Source organism: Cyprinodon variegatus, unplaced genomic scaffold (genome assembly GCF_000732505.1).
Source record: "Cyprinodon variegatus isolate N-32 unplaced genomic scaffold, C_variegatus-1.0 Scaffold638, whole genome shotgun sequence".
Lineage (NCBI taxonomy): Eukaryota > Metazoa > Chordata > Actinopteri > Cyprinodontiformes > Cyprinodontidae > Cyprinodon > Cyprinodon variegatus.
In genome coordinates, this window is record NW_015151091.1 from 187,013 (window position 1) to 207,669 (window position 20,657).

The window sequence follows — 20,657 nt, forward strand, 5'->3', positions numbered from 1 at the left end:
AAAGACATTTCAACCATCAAGATTGTACAACATGATCCATAAAAAGAAAAATCGGGAAGACAAGCTGGAGCTGAAAAAGGCAGGAAAAAGAGTGATTAATGTTGAAGTGTTGGAAGTGGAGTCTAGACACGAGCTATATTAACCACAGGATCACGAGTGGCGCTGATGACCGGCTGGACCCAGCACTGAGTCAGGCCATGAACGAGGATCATGCCTCTGCAGCATGGCCTCTCCTCCAGGAGCGCTGATAGATAAATAGGAGAAGAAAGGGGGAGCGGTGTGAGAACACAGTCAGCAAGAGTCCATCTCTTCTTTTATCAGCTGTGAGTGTTTTCTATTTTGCTGTTTCTCTTTTCTCTCAACTTCATGGATATTCTTTATTTTATTCGTGGCTTCTGTTTCTTCCAAGGCGTATAGGTGTTATTTTAAATAGTTTTGATTAGATTTCTTTTTTTTCTTTGAAATGTGTTGAATCAGTAAACTGACCTCTGAGCCACTCAGCCACATATACATGGCCACATTGATTGGCCTCTATTACCTCCAGCTGGGGTGTGACAGCTCCAAGCTGAACCAATCACACTCAGCACACTGGTGTTGTCTAACAGTCTGAAGGTAATGAAACAGGAAGCATGGTGAGCTGAGACTTGTAAAACCTTGCTCAGCCTGTTCTTCCTTGTTTTTATTTTGGTCACATGGGTGCAAAGCTTCAGATGAGACTTTTGGTGCGCTTCTTGTTTTGCTTAATTAAGGTTGAAGAACTCTAAAATTGCCTGTTTTCTTTTTGAAGATGGCATACGCTCTTTTAGCAGTCTTATCTGCTGCTATCAGTGTGACTTACTGCTACGCCGCTGCTTTTCAAGACCTGGGGGGGAATGGCAGTAAGTATTTACTCTCACCCTCTGTCTCTGCAGTTTTATTGGTGTTCAACTAAAGATCTGTGTCTTTGTTTTACTCCCTTCCAGGAAGCAGGACATCCATTAAGTTTCTGGCTGTAGGGGACTGGGGTGGATTGCCTTACCCGCCGTATATCACTGCTGTACAGAAGACCACAGCTCAGGAAATGAGCAAAGTTGCAGAGCGGATGGGAGCTGATTTTGTCCTGGCTCTCGGTGATAACTTCTACTTCAAAGGCGTAGACAGTGTGGATTCCCCTCGGTTTCAGGTCAGTTGAGTGTCTCCGGTACAAGACCATGCCTTTTTCTGCAAGATCAAACTTTCTCATCACAATCTCCCACTAAAAGGAAACCTTTGAGTCTGTCTACACTGCAAAGTCCCTCAGAGTCCCTTGGTATGTTCTGGCCGGTAACCATGACCATGCAGGGAACGTCAAAGCTCAGATCGAGTACTCTCAAAGGTCTGACAGATGGTAAGGAACTGGCAGGTAACTCTAAATACCATTGAAATATGAGTCACATAGAAAAACCCACTATTTGAAATTGTCAGTCAAATGGAGGACAGCGACGGTACTGTAGCAAGGTTGTTGACTCCATCCACACAAAGTTAGTCATTACAGAGGTAGGGCTCTCCAGTGTGCTGTTTGCAGGCATAATAATGGAACGATAGGTTAAAGAGAAATGTGAACAAACAACTGCAGCCTTGTGAGACTTTGGGTGGGTAATCACAAGGAGTGCACTGGGGCTTATGTCAGCTTCCATAGACACTGCACTGATGTGGACTAAAACTGTAGAATTGCTTGTTTTACTCCACTCCTGAACCAGAAACAATTTCAGAGTTGACTAGGGTGAAACGGAGGTAACACTGAATGATTTTTTTTAATTTTCTACTCTTAGATTTGACCATTGACTCCCATTCTGACCAAATCTGATCCACACTAGTTCAGGAAATTGATCCCAAAGTTTGCTTGTTTATCCTTTAAGCTGTCACACTAGGCAGAGGCTACGTTTGATTATATTGATTAGTTGGATCTTTTTCATCATCTGATGTTATTCACTAAGTCCCATTCTGCTGCCGTCAGAGAACTAGAGATAAGTTGTTCACCTGAGTAACTTCTCTTTGAGGGTAATGTACGTGTTGGAGTAGTTTGATTGCACAATTTTCCTATAATCCTATTTCTTATTAAGAAATAGGATTTTAAAGAAAAGGTACTTTTTTTATTGAGTAATATGTTGGCTACTCAACTAGGATAGGATGAACTGGTACATTTTAACGATCGATGCATCCACACAACTTATGAAGAGAGCCTTCCTGTGTGTATATGCAATCTTCCTCTTTTCAAGATATTTCCCCCACCCCCCAGTCTTCTTAGCTTATTTGTGTCATTTTGTAAACTTGTTAAGATGTTTCACTCCAACTGTTTTTAAGAAATAACCATGTCTACATTCAATCCACAGGTTGGATGTAGACATTCAACTTTGGGAGAGAGTGCGTTTTAACACTTTTTTTTTTTTTTACATTTGTTTAGCTAGCTATTAGCTGAACCTTGTACTCCTTGGTTCATCCTATTGATGTAGTTTTTGGGGGGCTGAGGGCGTTTTTTGTTGTTGTTGTTTTTTCCTCCCATTTACCTTATGCCTGGATTCTGGCATCTGAACACCCAGCATGATTAGCAGTCGTCCCCATACTGTGAATTACTGAATCATTCATTTGCTTGTAGGACGATGCAGTTTCCAAAAGGTATTTGGAAGTAGAGAAGTGAAAATATAAAACTTATTGTTTCCTTTTTCTCAGGAAGTTTCCTTCTTATTACTACGAGCTGAACTTCCGCATCCCCAACACAGGAAAGACCCTGACTATCATCATGCTCGACACCGTGATGCTCTGTGGAAACTCGGACGACTTCATGGATGAGAAGCCCAGAGGGCCGCTGAATTCAATGGATGCCAACCGTCAGCTGGTCTGGCTGCAGGAGAGGCTTGCTCGGTCCAAGGCGGACTTCCTGTTGGTGGCGGGTCACTATCCAGTTTGGTCCGTGTCTGAGCACGGCCCCACGGAGTGTCTACTGCAGAGGGTTCACCCTCTTCTTATTAAGCACAATGTGACGGCCTACCTGTGTGGCCATGACCACAACCTGCAGGTCAGCTCCACAACATTTCCTCTTCTGTGCTTTTACCCCAATGTTGTTCAATGATTTATATTGAACTTATTTCTCTATCTGCAGTACCTGGAAGAGTCTGGTGTGGGTTACGTAGTGAGCGGCGCTGGAAACTTCTTGGATCCAGATGTCCGCCACTGGAACCACGTCCCAAAGGGCTCTCTGAAGTTTTTCACTGGTCAGGCCTCGACTCTTGGGGGCTTTGTTCATGCAGAGGTCACAAAGAGCAAGCTGATCCTAACCTTCTTCCAGGCTAAAGGCACGTCTCTGTACCGTACTGTCCTTTCCCAGAGGGAGTTCAAATAGGTGTTCAGCCGAGATTATCGTTTATCCTGAGGATTCATCTACAGTATCAAATCAGAGAAGGTTGATCCTACTTTTAACTTTTCCTCAAAATTTTCAGTGCTTTAATTTTTTTTTAAAAGAAATCAATGTTTTATCTGAATTTGTTGTAAGCTAAAATAAATTTGTTTTGTACAGTGTGGTCTTGCTTTCTTTGGCAGTTTCCAAAGATTGTATTTTCCAGAGCTTCGTGGGGTTTGGTAAAAATGACAGATGCTAGTAGAAATCTTTATAGCTTGTGCTTTTCTTTTAGCTGCTCTGTGTGGGTGTGCACCTGAGTGAGGACCACTTTTCATATCCTCTGCAGCTAAGTGATGACATTTTCTGTGGTTTTGTTAAACCAAAAGTCTAAAACTAGGAGGTAAGGGACCGATGCAAAACTGGACTGGCCAAACCAAATTGCATTTTATTTTGCAAACATTTTTTCATCCTCACTTTTTTTTTTCCCTCCCTTGTGTTTTTATTTACTTCCTGTCTGTCCTTCCTTGTTCCTCTGTTTCTTCCTCTTTCTTCAGTCTTCTGAAGAACTCCTTCCCCATATTTTCCATCTTCCACAGGTCTTGTGGCAAACTAAATGGGGCTAGCTTTGGAGTTTTTTTCAAAGCTGAGGATCTCTGCAGGTCCCCCAGAGTTAGCCTGGTATTTTTACCCATTTTTCTGTTTTACGATCTTCTTGCCCTACATGTATATTTAAATGGCAATTGTGTCTTGGGTTGTCTCTAAATATGCCGTATTCTCTGCATTTTTTAGATGGTGTATTGAACGAGGCTCTGTCAGATGCTTTTATTTTGGGTCACTGTTTCAGAAAAGGTTTTAAACTGCTCTACAATTTTCCAGTGTGTTCCATATGATCCTGTTTCTGCTCACTCTTCTCTAATAAACCTGTAAGGGCTTCACAGAACATTTGCATTCATTATATTAAAATGACCCGGCTGAACCGCACTGATTAATATCTGCGTACATCTGGTTGCATGTCAGGTTATTAAGGGGCATTGTGGTAAAGGAGGCCGAGTGCAGAAGCCCTGTGTGCAAACATACCTGAGGGTTTAAATGCTGAGAGGCTGATGCTGCAGGACTCTTTGGGACAAGAGTTTGACTGTCAGCTCTTTTTCTGTCCCAGAGAACAGCCTGGCCTGCCAACAGAGGATTAGCCTGAATGACTGCAGGTTGGCAGCTTCCAGGTCCATGAAATGCTGAGCCAGCCGGTGACTGTTAACCTGGGATTGGAGGCAAAAAAAAAAAAGAAATGTGTTCTGTTCATTCTTTCCTCATCAGTGTTTAAGCGTTTTTTTTTTTTTTATGTGCTTTAATCTTCATTTTCACGTTAGATTAGTTTATAGTGTCTGTTTTTCCCCTTGATAAACAATCTTGTAGTTCTTCCCTAATATCAAAAATTGTGATGTTTTATTTGAAGAGTTTTTTTTCTGCTCCAAGTATCCTGTGGACTGAGGTAACTGTCTGTAGATCCAATTAGGATGAATTTCAGCCTGTTAGTGTAATTCAGTTGTCAGAGGATGTTAGACAGGTGAGGGTTGCTTAACCCTGACTTATATAAATATCCCGCAGACCTGAAGAAAACCTGTATCAGGTACTGCAAACTAGAGGATCAAGATCATGATGTTTCACATGAGGCCCTCAGCAGATGCTCACCATCATTTCTCTTTACCTTTAACATTTCTGACCGTAGCATGTCTGAATTGTTTACAAAAACCAGCTGTATTTACCACCAGCTACATGTGTAGAAGTATGACGATAAAGCTAAGTTAACCCCTTAAACAATGTTAATAATCTGCATGAACTAAGTCCAGGTTTCAGTCATGTTCAAACTAAACTCTCGATGCATTACAGTATAAGGTGAACCTAAAAAAAAGCAATAAATACTTTGCGTCCACAAATGGAGCGGAATAGACAGAATTTATTAATATCACTGTTTATTCAATGTGTAATAATCCTATTCAGTGTACTCATGGCTAAATTAACAAATATTGATTAGATTAATTGATAAAACATTAAAATAGTCCTTTATTTTAGTGTAATGTAACATCATTGGTTTTATTTGTTAGCTGGTGGACATGGGCCTATTGTGTTGTACTAATACTAACAACACAACCCATGGGATGGCCTGACCTGCTGACTAGAAACCTGTTTAGTGAACACCTGAGCCACTCCCCAACTGCGAAGCACTCTTGGCAGTGGGCCACAGCCATCTGTGTCCTTATCATACCAACATGTCTTCTAATTGGCTGATTTGCCTCAAATTAACCGTTTTGGCTAAAAATATTTCTCATTTACCGGTAGTTGCAAACTGTGAAGACCTTGGAAGTTCAGGAGGGTTTTGATATCCATTGCATTATTCAAATGAGTTTAACTTCTGTTTCGCTTTAAATTAACTGCTGCCTTTGTTGAATACAGACACAGATATGTTGCATTTAATGTGTGAATTAAATCATCAGTGTTCTGCTGAGCACCCATAAGATTTTAGGTAGCTTCAGAGTGATGGTATGTTAATGTTTGTTGATTGGACGACATGTTGCACCATGCAAGCAGATTTATGACATTGTTTGCAGAGTAGCCAAATATTTTTTTAGACAACTTTTTATTTGTACTCCTTAATTTTTAAAGATAGACCTTTTAGTTTTGTTTCATTTAAGCTAATTTTTTATTTTTTTTATAAAAAAAAAAAAATAAAACCATCAAAATAATTTGTTAAATCCAGACAATCTCTTTGTGGTTGGACTCAGTACTGCACCAACTTCTTGTTCGCTACAGACCAAAATAAATACTTTTTCAAGATGATGCAGAGTTAATTTTTCACTGTTACCATTAGTTATAAAACTAAGGAAATGGAGTATAAGGAATTTATAATCCAAAATTGTAGAATGTGTTCCTTTAATATGGTACTGCAGTTAAGCTCTCTGTTCTTAAAATTTTTCCTGCATTACTTTTATTTCATCCATCCATTATCTGACACGCTTGTCCCAAGTGGGGTCACGAGGGGTGCTGGTGCCAATCTCCAGCTGTCAATGGGCAAGAGGCGGGGTACACCCTGGACAGGTCACCAGTGCAACACAGAGACAAACAACCATTCACACACACACACACACACACACACACACACACACAATTTAGACGAGTCAATTAACCTAACAGTCATGTTTTTGGACTGTGGGAGGAAGCCAGAGTACCCAGAGAGAACCCACACATGCTCAGGAAGAACATGCAAACTCCTTGCAGAAAGACCCCGGGCCGGAAATTTAACCCAGAACCTTCTTGCTGCAAGGCAGCAGTGCTACTCACTGTGCCACTGAGCAGCCTACTTTTATTTTTATACTTTAAGTATTTTTTAAATGTAAAGGTAGTTTGACACTTTTACTTGAATAAAAAACGTAAGTTGATACTATTCTACAAAAGTGTTTTTTAAATGTCGTATTTATACTTCTTTCTACTAGAAAAAAAAAACATTAATACTTTTAACAACGCCGAATTGCCCAAAAATCTCCACACCTCAGTTATATCTATTGATAGTACATATTTTCCTATCACTCCCCTTTCTATGAATAGAAAAAATAGAATATGAATTTTACTGAAACACTATTTCTTATCTGTTATACATAATCTGTAATACATAAGATGTTTAAAATATTTCCCTATATGCAATATACATATACTTGATATTCAAATTTCAATCTGTGAAAACACATATTTAACTTTTACACAATGTTTTAATCTTTGGGAATACTTGTTGAGTAAAAACTGGTCCAAATCTTAGTTACAGTGTTAAGCTCTAAAGGTAGACTCTGTATTGTTTGAAAAAATGCATTTAGGTTATAATCTGTAAACAATGCATGTTTTCAGAGTGCAGTGTTCAGTCCTCTATGTTAAACAAGTGTCTCATTTTTCTGCATATAAAATAAGATCCCTGCCTGTGTTTATCACAGGTTACTGACTTTCTCCATCTGTTCATCATTTGACGCCCTAATGATTCTAGTCCACGTTGTGACGCTCAGCTGAAGAAACGCAGTAAGATTATTAAGTCCAGCTTTTCAGATTTAGGTGGAATGGTCCAGTCATCTAATTCTGCAGCTCCAAGTCATAAAATGGCATTTTAGTTGCTAAGCTTGCTCATCTAATCTCCTCACGTAATCTCTATCACTAAATATAAACACTCCTCTTCTCACAGATGGGTTGAAAAACCTGAGCTTAATGAGGACTGTCTCAGAGCACCACATTTTAAAGAAAAGCTTAGATCAGCAACTTCTATTTAAGTTAAAAAAAAAGGTAGGGAATAAAAAAAAAAAAATGTAAGATTACATCATTTAGATAATTTAGCACAAAAACACAGATGACGATGTTGAAAATGAGCTAATATGGCTGTGATTTTACCTTGAATTTTGACTTTAGCCAAATCACCATTTAACTTGAAGCATTGCATGTCTGCCAAGTTATTGTGTCACCTATTTGTTCCAAGTCTCTACACTTCTTTATAATCCTTTTCCTATTATAATATGAAAAAAACAATATTTCATAAAAAGTTTTTTCCATAGCAAATACATTTAACTTACATAAGTCAATAATACAGCCAACCTGAAAATATAATTTTCATTTGTTTTATTGTTTTTTTTTTTTACAAAGTAAGTGATTAGCACTCTATCTTCAAGATCTCAATTTTTTTCTAGTTAATCTTGAAGTCTTTATCACTCAGTCACCTTAAAGTGGTCACCTTAACTAACCGAATTAACTTCATCCAACGGGCAAATCTTCTTAGGGCCCACGGTTATTTTCAGCATCAGAATAGGACTGTGTCAGCATGTGGTAGCATTTACAACATAAAAAAAGCCTTTGGATCCTAGTGCTCTTTTTTTGTTTTCCTATTTTTATACCTTTTGTTAAAAGAATAACCTCAATCTTAAAGAGCTGATCTGCTATTCTCAGACGTACCACAGCCACTCAAACATTAAATGTACAATCATGTGGGAAAATATATATTTGAATACATAAAACAAACATTAAACTTAAAACATTTGAGGAAATAGCTGTTAATTTTTGTTTAATGTGTAGTTTAAAAAAAAAAATAATAATATTCCTGCCAAGGAAACATTTGGACATCCCACCTTTATTCCCACTTTAAATGACAAATAAATACAGCCAGGCTTTCAGTGTGAAGATTAAAGGATCTTAGAAGTCTGGTAAGGCATCAAAAAGAGGTCACGGAGAATTCAAAACCTGCCGTTCAACTGTTAGAAAACAATCTACCGGTGTGGGACATTAAACCTGCTCACATAGCCAGGTCCCTATGCAGGTCCACCTTAAAAGTGATCATAATCAAAGGAGTCAACAAAAACCCATGGTAGATTCTTGCTACCTGTACAATTATAAATGTAAATTTCATTGGTGTGGAGAAAGTTTAAAAACATTTGTCGCTTTCGGAAAAAAATGAAGGTCTTACCGAAGTTCGCAAGAAATAGCAGAAATAACAACTCTTCTCTAGTAAAGTCCTTAAGAAAGAACAATAAAAAAAAAAAAAGATTTAGAAACCAAATCATCCCAGGAGAATAACCGCATAACTGCAAAGCATGATGTGTAATAGTGATGTAATAGTGATTTAATGCATCAGGATCTTGCCATATTTCTTCTCTCAAATGCACATGGTGATAGAGAAAAAACACGACATAAATTAAAAGAAGCATCAGCAGAACCTGACACTGCAAGGTGAAGAATACTGATAAATCCACAACAAAGATTTGGGTAACAAAAATTGCTGGAATGGTCTATTCTAGTCAGATGTTGCTGGGGGATTCAAAACAGGCTGTATTATACAAGAAATCCCTCAACCATTTTAGAACTGTTCCTCATCCTGAGGCCAGATACTGGGTGTTGGCCTTAAGCAGTCCTTCACTGGAGCCACAACAGTCAAGAGGGCATGCATATAACAAGGTTAGTCTTGTTCTTTGAGTTCAATTTATAAATGTTAAATATAACAGTCCAGTATGTGAATATATTTTAAAATAATTAAGAATAAAAAGTGTGTTCATATGTATGAGCATATGTTCTAAGATTAACAGGACTAAAGGTTCTTGAAAATAATGAAATGAAATGAATGTGACAGTTCAGTTGATATGATTGCTTGGTTTGGCAGGCATCCTCTTCATTTTCTTGGCACAAAATTGTCAAAAAGAGCAACAAATAAAGGCGAACATCCTGGATACTCCAGACTCCGGGCAAATGAAATCATTTGGTATTATTCTTTCTCTTTTTGAACACAAACAGCAGTGTCTCCAGAGGATGCAAAGCCATGATAACAAAAATGTTGCTGCTTTCACGCTCCAAAAAGATCTGCCTTCAAATCATAATTTGCTTTCTGGTTATTCTGTTGATTTTTTTTAGCAGATTTTTCTCCAAGCATAATAGTTTTTAAACTATATTGGAAGCAGATGACTATTTGAAAGATGCAGAAACAAGCAGATGAAGGAGCTTGATGTGCATTTATGTCGTCATGCATCACTCTCCCTGGGGAGCGGCTGGGTGATGGTGGGGCTGCTCAAACTGTGGTGGCTGGGGAAGAAGGAGGGGATGTACGGGATGGCCGACAGCAGCGGGCTGGCCATCGGGCTCTCGTTGACGGGGGACATGGGGATGATTATGTCGTCCTGGTTCCACACGTGGAAGGCGTTTGGGTGGGAGTGTCTCAGGCCAGGCGGCATGTGAAGAGGGTCAACACCCTCCAGCTCTGTTTCCTTCTTCATATCATCTTCAACTGGGCCAAGCAAACAGTCTGTGGACAGAGGAAGGAAAGGATTTTTTTTTAAATAACACCAAATAAATAAATAAAAAATAACTCTGAATGAAAAACTAAGGATGGCAGCACCTATGATTGTCATTGCTGTTTTGCACAATAATAACTTGTTTTTGACATCAGAAGAAGCGAAGAACATTGTGGAGAAACGTCCTGGAGTTCCTGTATGATGTAATGGGTGAAGTGATGGAGGTTAGGAGGCAGGATCCAAGGGATGATTAGTTTCTGCTCTAATTTTGGAAGAACTGTGAGCATATCCATTCCATTCATTAACCAAACGCTTTCCTTTGGTCGGGATAAAAACAGGGAATTTACGAGGAATCTGCAAACTATATCAACCACATCACTTTTCTTCAACCAAGTCTCTTGTTTTCTCCTTGGAATTCTGTAAAAAAAGAAACTTGATAACTAAATAAAGCCTTTGATTGATGGTTATTGATTTCTTTATCTATAAGATAATCTAACAATCTTCTCAAGAAAGAGCAAAGAAGTTAATTGCCTCACTTAACGCTGATATTTGGGAGCAGAAGGCATGCAGCTAAAAGCCTGATTAGCTCATGCTTAGGTCAAGAAGAATTATGCTGCAGAGCTTATGTGTTGCCTGAATCTGTTACCTGTTATATCCAGCATGAGGTCTTTAATGAGGTGACCGACGATAGCGTACGCCACAGCAACAACCACCAGGGCAGCCATGAGAAGGTACAGCACTGATTTAGGGAGCTGGATCAGGTCCTTAGGCGGGGGCTTGTACTGCTTATACAAAGGCTCCACGTTTTGTACCAAATACTGAAAGGACTGTCCCACTGGTTCTGTGTAGTTAAATCCATCCATATTGCCAGAATAGGGGCTTCCTCTGCTGTTTCCCCTTGCATCCAGAGAAAAAAAGGCTCCTGGTTAAAGTTTTCTCCCTGCAGAAGAGTCTCTTTCTAAAGTAAAAACTGCACATTTGACAACATACCTTCAAAATATAAAAACGCAGTCAATCAATCAAGACTTGTATAAATTCCAGTGTAAAAAAAAAAAAAAAAAAAAGTTTTTTATTTACTAACTAAAACCTACTCTACTCTGTATCATATAATAAACATTATTTGCTATGGTTGAAGAGGCATTGTTGCATTTCCCCCCGGTTGTGTGCTGTTTCCTCTGTCCTGACATAATCCAGAGTGTGGGCAGTGACAGAGGGAAGAGGAAGGGAAGGCAGGGATTACATCAGATCACAGTGGCGATCAATGAGCACCCATACCAACCCTAACCCAGCTCACAGAGATGGAGAGCCTGTAATCCACAACAAATCTTGCATTGAGCCTTATACAAGACGGCCGACCTAAGATATATGCAATAAAGACGCAGAAAGTCATGTATTATGTTTTATATTTTGAAACTAAACAGAATAAACAATATAACATGAATTTGATCTGCTGAAAAGCAGATTAAATTATATTTCCTAAGAAGAGCGACTGAGTACAGTATCCTGCTAACAGCAGTATTTTAGTTTAAACATAGTTAATGAGTCCAAACTGATCTCCAAAGGCACATTGTACTGTCACTGTTCAACTACTGCAAAGAAGAATAAAAGTAAGTAGATAATATAGATACAAAAAAAAGATAATATAATGAAGTACAATATTTATAGCCAAGCAACAACTCATCTGTGTTTGAATAACAAGTTTTCACCTGGTTGTAACTAAATTCAGTTGAAGTGAGCAAATAAAAAAAAAATCATGTAATTTATCTTACATGTTATTCAAAACTAAATCAATATTTCTCAGTATTCTGTAACCTTCCTAACCTAATGTTCTAAAAGTTATTTATAGTTTCTTCCGTAGATATTGTCTGTGAAGGACAGCAGTTTTAAACATTCTTGTAGCCTGTTGTAGCTAATTTGCTCCTTACTTCTTTACAGGTGAGATTCAAGTATATTACTTCAGAAATTATTGCAATATATATCATATTAAATTAAAACGTGTGTAAGTTCACTAATTACATGGAAGGTTGAGTAACATTTTGCCTTCATAAACTGTAAAACAATCCCAATATTCTAGCTTCATGCTAAGATATTTTAGCATGTAGCTAGCTGCTGTTGCTAACGGCTGCTAGCAGAGCAGCTTTAGCTAAATTTATGTCTCAATATCAGACTGGATTTATTGTTATTTTTTTAAGCTAGTTGTTTTGAGTTGCTGTATACTGTGCCAAACTATACAGGTTTGTTTTTCAACAGGAATTTAGACATAATCTTCAGAACATAAGAGCTTTTAGCTGAAGCTAAATCTTTCTTTGGATCAGTGGTGAACCTCAAAACAACAGAGGTGTCAAAAGTATGAATGTTTATTACTAAAGTAGAAGTATAAATCCTGCTGTTTAAAAACACTTTTGTAGAAGTTAGAGTGTCAACTTAAGCTTTTTACACAAGTTAAAGTGGAAAACTACCAGTTTTAAAACTACTTAAAGTAAAAAAAGTGAAGTAATACAGGGGGAAAAATGTCAAGGACAGATGCTATTAAACCTATAAAAGGGACATGTGTCTACAATTCTAGATGATAACTTCCTTAAACTTAATTTTCTTAGTTTTATAATTAATGGTTACTTTGTATCATCTTAAAATACTATATATTTTGGTTTGTATTGAACAACAAATAACAAAATTGGGGCAGCAGAGATTGTCTGGATAAAACTCATAATTAATTTTTTTTTATACCCACAGGCCATAATGAAAATGAGCTTAAATGAAACAAAACTAATGAGTATTTTTAAAATGTAAGGAGTAGAAAGTAGAGATAGTTGTAAAAAAATAAAATAAAAATGTAAGGAGTAGAAGTAGAAAGTTGTGTAAAAAATTATTAGTAAACTACAGATAGCCAAAATTTCTACTTTAGTAAGGTAACAAAGTATTTTTACTTTTTTTTACTTGTCAAATCTGACAATTAAGCTAATGAAGCATTTTACCTAGAAGATTTATTATAAACTGAATTGCAGCCCTTAATTTTAAATATAAATCAATTTAGTTTTTTTATGGATTGTTTTAACATTTGACTTCTATTGAACTCAAATGCAACATTTTTCACCAAATAAAATAAACTTTTTGTTAGTTAACAGTTATGCTTGCATTTTATAGATTTTCTTTCAACTTTAAATTTTTGAAGATTATAACTTTATTGACAATTACCTTTTAGAATTTTATTCAAAGGATTTTCTCAAAGTTCCTTTTGTTTATCTTAATAATATTTTGCAAAAACATAGATGTTTATATTTTATTCTTTTATTTTTTGTAGTTTCCGGGTCAAGTTTAACCCAAAGTGAATTTGTGAAGCCTATTATCAAAATTCACAAATAATATAAACTTGGCCCTTTAGCACTGATACAGATAGTGTAGATTTAACCTTTACTATAATAATTCTAATGTAAAAACAGCCAGAAGCCCAAACATGCAGGAACCTTTGCCCAGAAGCTGACTATGTGACATTATTTGGTTAAACTTGGCTAAATAAAGCTAAAGTTAATGATGAATGATTTCCAACAGACACTTGCTGCCCAGAATAGGGCAGAAATAAAAATAAAATCTAAACCCAGGAAAACAGAAAAACCCAAAGACTTTGGGACATTAAACAGTCAGTTTAAATGGTATAATGTAAATTTAAATTTCATGGCCATTTTCTTGTCAAATTGTTTATTTTTGACACAAATTATTTGAGACAACATGCTTTGGATTTATCCATGGTTGAAAAAGTTAAATGCTTTTTCCCTGATATTTTTATTCCTGATAGGCTCCACTTAATGCTTCTTTTAACTTGAGCACAGAAGTACACTTGTCAAAATCATTATATTTTTAAATGTAATTACCAGATTTTTAGGATATTTTCTATTGCTTCGGCTGAAGCAAACCTTGTATCTTCTTTCTCATTTTCTCTAATCCAGACTCAGCCACACTTTAAGACCAGCTAAATGGATTTCTTTTATAATGACCTCCCATCCACCTCCTCTTCCACTCTGAAGGAAGGACAGGAAGACACTCAGATGGTAAAGCCACCGACAGATTAAATCTATTTTAAAATAAACATATGTGGATATTTTTTTTATCATATGTTATTTTGTTTCTTTAAATCCTTACTTTGTTCAGATCAATGGAATAAACCCAAACAGTTCTCTAAGTTACCAAATTACGATCAAGATTCAAGAGTTCGAATATTCCTTTAAACATGTTATTTCTTTTCTTGTGAAAGCATTTCTTGCAATATTTTTCTTTTTACTTAGTTAAAAGATACTGACTCTGATTTATCAAGAAAAACATCTTCAAATGTTTGGATATCTGAGTCTGAAGAGGAGCAGAGCAGGTAAAAAAACAACACCCAAAATGTCAAAAATTCCCTTCATTGCTTTATGAAATTAGGTACCTTTAACTAATACTGTGGGTTTTTATTTGTGTTTTTTTTATTTTATTCAAACTTTAATTTTAGCTCCTACATTGATGACATCAACAAAAAAGCACAAGAAATGGTGGAAAAAATAAACCTCTCACGAACCAGAGATGAGGAGATGATTGACAGCTTTCAGGAGAAGTTAATAGAGAAGGTGTGTGGTTTTTTTTATATATATATATATATGGGACAGGACAGCTCTGATTCTCCAATTTCATTTTTTTATTACTTTAGACTTAACTTTCTGTTATTAAAGAGGCTCTGAACTTATTTACTTTTTCGTCCTTCAGGTGACAGAAATGTGCCAGCTGATGAGAGAGCAAATGTACAAAATCTATGAGAAGAACAGCAGTGAATTCCAGAGGAAATTGCAAAGTCTGACAGAGGTTGTGGACAACTGCTCCAAGCTAAACTATGACCTCCTGGAGGCCAGTCAGGCCCTAGCATGTCTCAGAAGTGGTCTAGACATTGATCAGGGTTCAGAGTAATAACAAGCTAGCTTTATCCTCCAAAGGGGTTGTGTTTTTATTTCATTTGAAGACAAGTTTAATGGCATCAGTGGTGTTGTTATTGTCACGTATTTGTCTCATTTCCTTTTCTGACACCAAACCGCCGACCTTGCCTCTGGTTTCGTTTCACAAATTTCTAAAAGCTGGAAAAAAAAAAAAAAAAAAGATAACATAGAGTTTCTTCCTGTTTCATTTCAGCAACTGTTGTTTAATTAAATGCTGGAAAATAAAAGGGGGAAAAAAAGTCAAGTATTATTGTGGTATTTACAGGACATTGTGGCACAAAAAACTTAAATGTGATCTGTACATACACAACAATTATAATCATTCAAACCAATGTATATACATAATTTAGTATCAACAAATATCACAGTTGTGTATGCAACAAGTTATAAAAGTGTCATACTTTTAAGTTGTAGTTAAATACATTCCAACAGGCTTAAATCGGAGCCAAACAGACTTTTGCTTAGTTTTTATGATGTTTCCACACATATCCTGGAGTCTTCCTCAGTTCTCTCAGCTCACACAAGAGCAGTCTGTGGTTGGAGCACTGATGTTTTTAAGCAGCATGAAGATCCTCCTTCCTCAGTACATCCAAGTCAGATGCAATTCAATGACCCAGCCATCATTTTCTGGCTTCCATAACCCGAATGAATGATAATCAGGACAGGTTTGTTAAAAAAAAAAAAAGCAGTTGTTATGGTTTCCAAGGTTTAGCTCCAGTATGGCTATAAAGTAGCCCTTTAACCTGGACACAAATGAATGCTTAGTCCCAGTAGTTTGGAAAAAATATTGACAAGTGTTTATGGTAAATCTCAGTGGCACTGCCTCTTACAGAAGGAAAACGATGTTCCCAGAACATCAGTTTCATGGAGGTCTATTTACTTTTCCACAGTGAATGCCTGCAGCCCAGTGATGGCTCTGCCCAGGATCAAGGCATGGATGTCATGAGTCCCTATCAGAGGAAAACAACAGAAAACATCCTGAACAAGGTTTTCATTTAAAAAAAAAAAACAAATTGAGAGAGCAAGCTTGGTTATTCTGTACACCACTGCCCTCTAGTGGTCTTAACTTGTAACTACCAGATAAGGTTGTAGAGACTATTCTTCTCCTACAGAGATTGCTCTAGGAAACATCAGTAGGTACTCTACCTTTGTCAATCCCAATGCAAGTATAGATAAGTAGGAGAAATTAAAATATTAAAAGGGTCAACTTATTAATTATATTATTATAATCTTGTGCAAGTTTGTTATTAATATTGATGTCTTTTATTGTACATAATATCTGAAAGTGTGCTTTAAAATACACAGAACATTGACAAGATCCTGACAGTGGTGAAATAAGACATTTGGGTTAACTTTAATTCAGCAGCATAAAGCTCGTTGATTTCATGCATAAAAGAACACATTTTAAAGGTCAGATGAGTAAAACTTTGTGTTCATATATTTCCGCATTCTTTCCCTAGACTGCCTGCCTCTAGTTAAACATGCAAGTCAGTAAAAAAAACCTAGAAGGCAACCACCAATAACCATGGAAACAGAGAGACTTTGTCAACACATCTCAGGAATATTTGTTCAGCTAACTAACATCTTACAGCTTAAAAAAATGTCTTCTAGCTCATATTGGCTCTACATTGTTTCTATCAAATCCCAAAGACTCTGTCTACCTGCTGCATTGAGCTTAATTACTGCAGAATGCTGATGTATACCGAATCATTAAAATTTTTCTATTAGGAACACCTCACCACATACAATCAATGTTTTATAGGATTCAGGACGCCACGCATCCACAAATAAATAAGTGAAGAGTTCATTTGCAGAAACAGATAAAAGCCATTTTTGAAAAAAAAGAGCTGATTCATGTCATTTAATCTTTGCATGGCACTGTATATATATATATATATATATATATATATATATATATATATATATATATATATATATATATATATATATATATATATATATTTTTTTTTTTTTTTTTTTTTTTTTGGGGAAATGTATAAAAACTGAGTTATCTGTTTTTGCAAATGAACTCTTCAAGTCCTCACACATGGAGCCTGCTTAAAGGGTGATCCAATACTACTATAATTTGAATGCCCATAAGAGCTATAGTCTAACAGCCACAGATAGGTGCTGAACTTGTAATGAAAATGCTTTCCTATTCATAAAAACAAACAATTCAATAGATCGTGTCTCTATAGAAATATAGCAAGTTGTCTCCTTCTCAAACTGCAATTTAATGTGCTTCTATTTAAGCATATATTTTGGGAGTTTTATGTATCTGGGCAGCATTAGGATGAGGTAATCCTGTGTGGCTAGCACGGGACGCAGGTTGACTGACCCAACCTCTCACTCTCTTTTCAAAATATGAAACTCCGGTCGCACAGAACAGTAGTTAGCGCTTGAACTAGTGCTGCTCTGTGACTTGGAGCATTCTAAACCAGATTGTAAGCCAGGCATTACCAAGTGTCAGCAGGTAGGATCTCTAAACACAGACAAAGTCCTCCAGCAGTGCCAAGGCTGTCATTATTCCACAGTTACGCACACTTTTATGCAGCTATTAGTGGACAGGCGTTAGATTGTCTACAGCTTGCCCACAATGTGAATCATCACACCTGACATGTTGGGAAACGTTTCTGCTGATCCCCATTTTGAAAGAAACATGGATTTTATAACAAACGAATCAAGGAGCTAAACTAAATGACTTCACATTTTACTTTATTTTGGGAAGTTTTAGTACTTTTTAACATGTGTTCAACTTATAAAAGGTTTACATAGCTGCCACACACTTTCACACATTATTTTCTACACACCCCAAGTTATTTAACCAGCTTTTTACATGAGGCTGCTGGTCCTATAACTGTGGTGACTTTAGATGAAACCTAAAGGTGACAGACATTAACAGCACCTCCCTCTGTACCCTCACCCTGCTATTTATGATTATGTCTTACCAGGAACGCTGACAGATACATCTGCAGAACTCATTTCTTTGTTTTTGCATATACAGATTGATCACTCTGAGATTTATGTCAGAAGGTGAAGATTATAAAGTAGCTGTAATTAAAATTCATACCTCTGAAATCATCTCATCACTAAGCAACGAGCACAGAGCACAATACACAGTAATCTCCAAACTGCTAATAACATATTTTATGTAACGTTATAAAGTTTTCAAATGAGATATTTAATATACCTGCACTGAATCACTTATATCTTTGTATGTAGCTCACTTATTGCAAGGATGACTTTAAAGCAATCATGTATGTAGTAGAGAAAAAATATGTATATATAAAGAAAAAAATAGATAAACTGAAGTTGGGGTCTTGATTTGGGCAGCTTTTCATGCTTACCTTCATAGGTGTTGACAGCCTCCAAGTTCATGACGTGACGGATGATGTGGTATTCATCGGCAATGCCGTTTCCTCCCAGCATGTCCCTGGCCTGTCGGGCAATATCAAGGGCCTTGCCACAGCTGTTCCTCTTCAGCATGGAGATCATCTCTGGTGCTGCTCTTTAGACATTAGGTACATATCAGCTGTTGAAATAAAATTACTATAAAAGGACAAAACAAAGGCGCGAAATACTTTGCTTACTTCTTCTTATCAATAAGTCTTCCAAGGGTTAGACAGGACTGAAGGCCAATGGTGATCTCTGTGAGCATGTCTGCCATCTTCTTCTGCATCAGCTGGTTCCTGGCCAATGGCACGCCAAACTGGATTCTGGTCAGGAAATATGGCATCATGAAATATTTGTATTTTTTAAGATGGGCTTTGTGCTTGTTGACCAAATGTACCTGTCTAGAGTGTACTGCCGAGCAGCGTGGAAGCAGAACTCTGCAGCCCCCAGGGCTCCCCAGGCGATACCATAACGGGCATTATTCAGACAGCCAAAGGGACCCTGATCAAAGAAAGCAAGATGAAATTGGGTTCTTACAACTACACTGCCATTGTGAACCAGATACACAAGACGGTACACTTACACCAAGACCTGAGATGTGTGGCAACAGGTTCTCGTTGGGAACTTCTACCTCATCCATCAGGATCATACCTGTGGCAGATGCCCTCAGAGAGAACTTGCCTTCAATCTTTGGAGTTGTGAAACCTTTCATGCCACGCTCCAGGATGAAGCCCCGAACTCTGCCATCTTCACACCTGGCCCAGACCACAGCAATGTCTGCCACAGGTGAGTTTGTGATCCTAGCAGAGAAAAAAACAGGGGCAATGTCACCTGTGGATGCACTCTGTCATACTTGAGTCAAAATATCTAAATTAAAATCCTTTTCACATCACTACCATTGTCTCTTAAGGTTCTGACCATCTCCTCTGTCATGGTGAATACTTTAAAAGGTCCAAATCAATTTCCATTCCTGTACAGATTATATTCAGATCTAATTTTCCTCAGAGGTGGGTAGAGTACCCAAAACTTGTACTTAAGTAAGATTAGCACTACTTCATTCTACTTTACCTCAGGAAAGAGTGAGAAGGAGCCATCCAAGAAATTACTCAAGTTAGAATAAAAATGTTTTTGCTAAAAAGGCTACTGAACTACTGAGTAACTTGTAACATTTGATTTACTATTTATGAGTATGGAATAAGATAGATGAACATTTAAAGTTATTTGCAAATTCTGGTATTTAAGTCCACAATTAAATAATTGAAACTTTAACAGAAAAATAAGAATAAGAAGAATCACTTTTCCAAACTGGTTTACTTTTTAATATAAAATATATAAGCCCAGTGCCTCCAGTGACAATATTTACCACTTACTGTAAATAATCTTGACTTCTAATAGAACAGTAGGTTCACCAGATATAAAGTAAGCTTGTGTAGAAAAAAAAAGAACTCCAATTTTGACATAAACTTGAACTGTGTGACTTTGCCTGGAGAACAAGCTTGTTGGTAATCCATTTAGGTTACTCACACTGCATTAGACGGATCTGTGTGTCTGCTGCTATGATGCGGATAATGCACCTGTTGTGACAAAGAGAGCGCTGAGCAAAAACGCATTGCATTCGATTCACCGGTCGGTCTACTGTACGTTCCTACCCTCACCTCTGCTCATGAAATCTGGATCATAAACGAAAAGACTTGAGCCTTCTCTGCAGGGTGGCTGGGCTCACCCTTAGAGATGGGGTGAGGAGCTCTGTCATTTGTGGGAGGCTCGGAGTAGAGCCACCTCTCCTCCACATTGAGAGGAGTCAGCTGAGGTGGGTCGGACATCTTTTTCAGATGTGTCCCTCGTGGAGGTGTTCCAGGCACGTCCAAACGGGAGGAGCCCCAAGGGATAACCCAGGACACGCTGGGAGGGGGTGGGGGGTGGTTTTACTCAAAATTAATCTATGTTGCAGTAAAACTACTTCTAAATTTACATTTGGATCAAAAATAACTCAAGTAATTGTAACCGAGTCGGCAAAATATGAACGCATCTCGGCTTTTCCTTAAAACCCACCTTCTTCTACTTACTTCCAACTCTATTTGTATGTTTTTGCCTTCTGTAATCCTCAAACAGCCTTAAATAAAACAGTTCCAGAACAAAAGCTATTCATTT

The 20,657-nt window shown here is 37.3% G+C and overlaps 2 protein-coding genes across 2 annotated transcripts in view; one reads left to right on the forward strand and one right to left on the reverse strand.

The window, feature by feature from the left end:
* Window positions 1-615: 615 nt before the first annotated feature.
* Window positions 616-4,363, forward strand: acp5 (acid phosphatase 5, tartrate resistant). Its single transcript, XM_015393368.1, has 5 exons — window positions 616-878; window positions 963-1,162; window positions 1,242-1,366; window positions 2,689-3,034; window positions 3,119-4,363. Exons 1-5 carry the CDS (start codon window positions 788-790, stop codon window positions 3,356-3,358), a joined length of 1,002 nt encoding a protein of 333 aa, XP_015248854.1. The 5' UTR covers window positions 616-787; the 3' UTR covers window positions 3,359-4,363.
* A 10,989-nt stretch (window positions 4,364-15,352) lies between these two features.
* LOC107096619 (glutaryl-CoA dehydrogenase, mitochondrial-like) overlaps window positions 15,353-20,657 on the reverse strand; it is a 7,377-nt gene continuing 2,072 nt past the window's right edge. The window contains exons 6-11 of the mRNA XM_015393351.1: window positions 20,559-20,619; window positions 19,090-19,306; window positions 18,904-19,007; window positions 18,704-18,829; window positions 18,461-18,621; window positions 15,353-16,063 (exon numbers count right to left, since the gene is read on the reverse strand). Coding sequence (XP_015248837.1) covers window positions 15,990-16,063; window positions 18,461-18,621; window positions 18,704-18,829; window positions 18,904-19,007; window positions 19,090-19,306; window positions 20,559-20,619 — 743 coding nt within the window. The 3' untranslated portion in view covers window positions 15,353-15,989. The remainder of the gene's footprint in view (window positions 16,064-18,460; window positions 18,622-18,703; window positions 18,830-18,903; window positions 19,008-19,089; window positions 19,307-20,558; window positions 20,620-20,657) is intronic.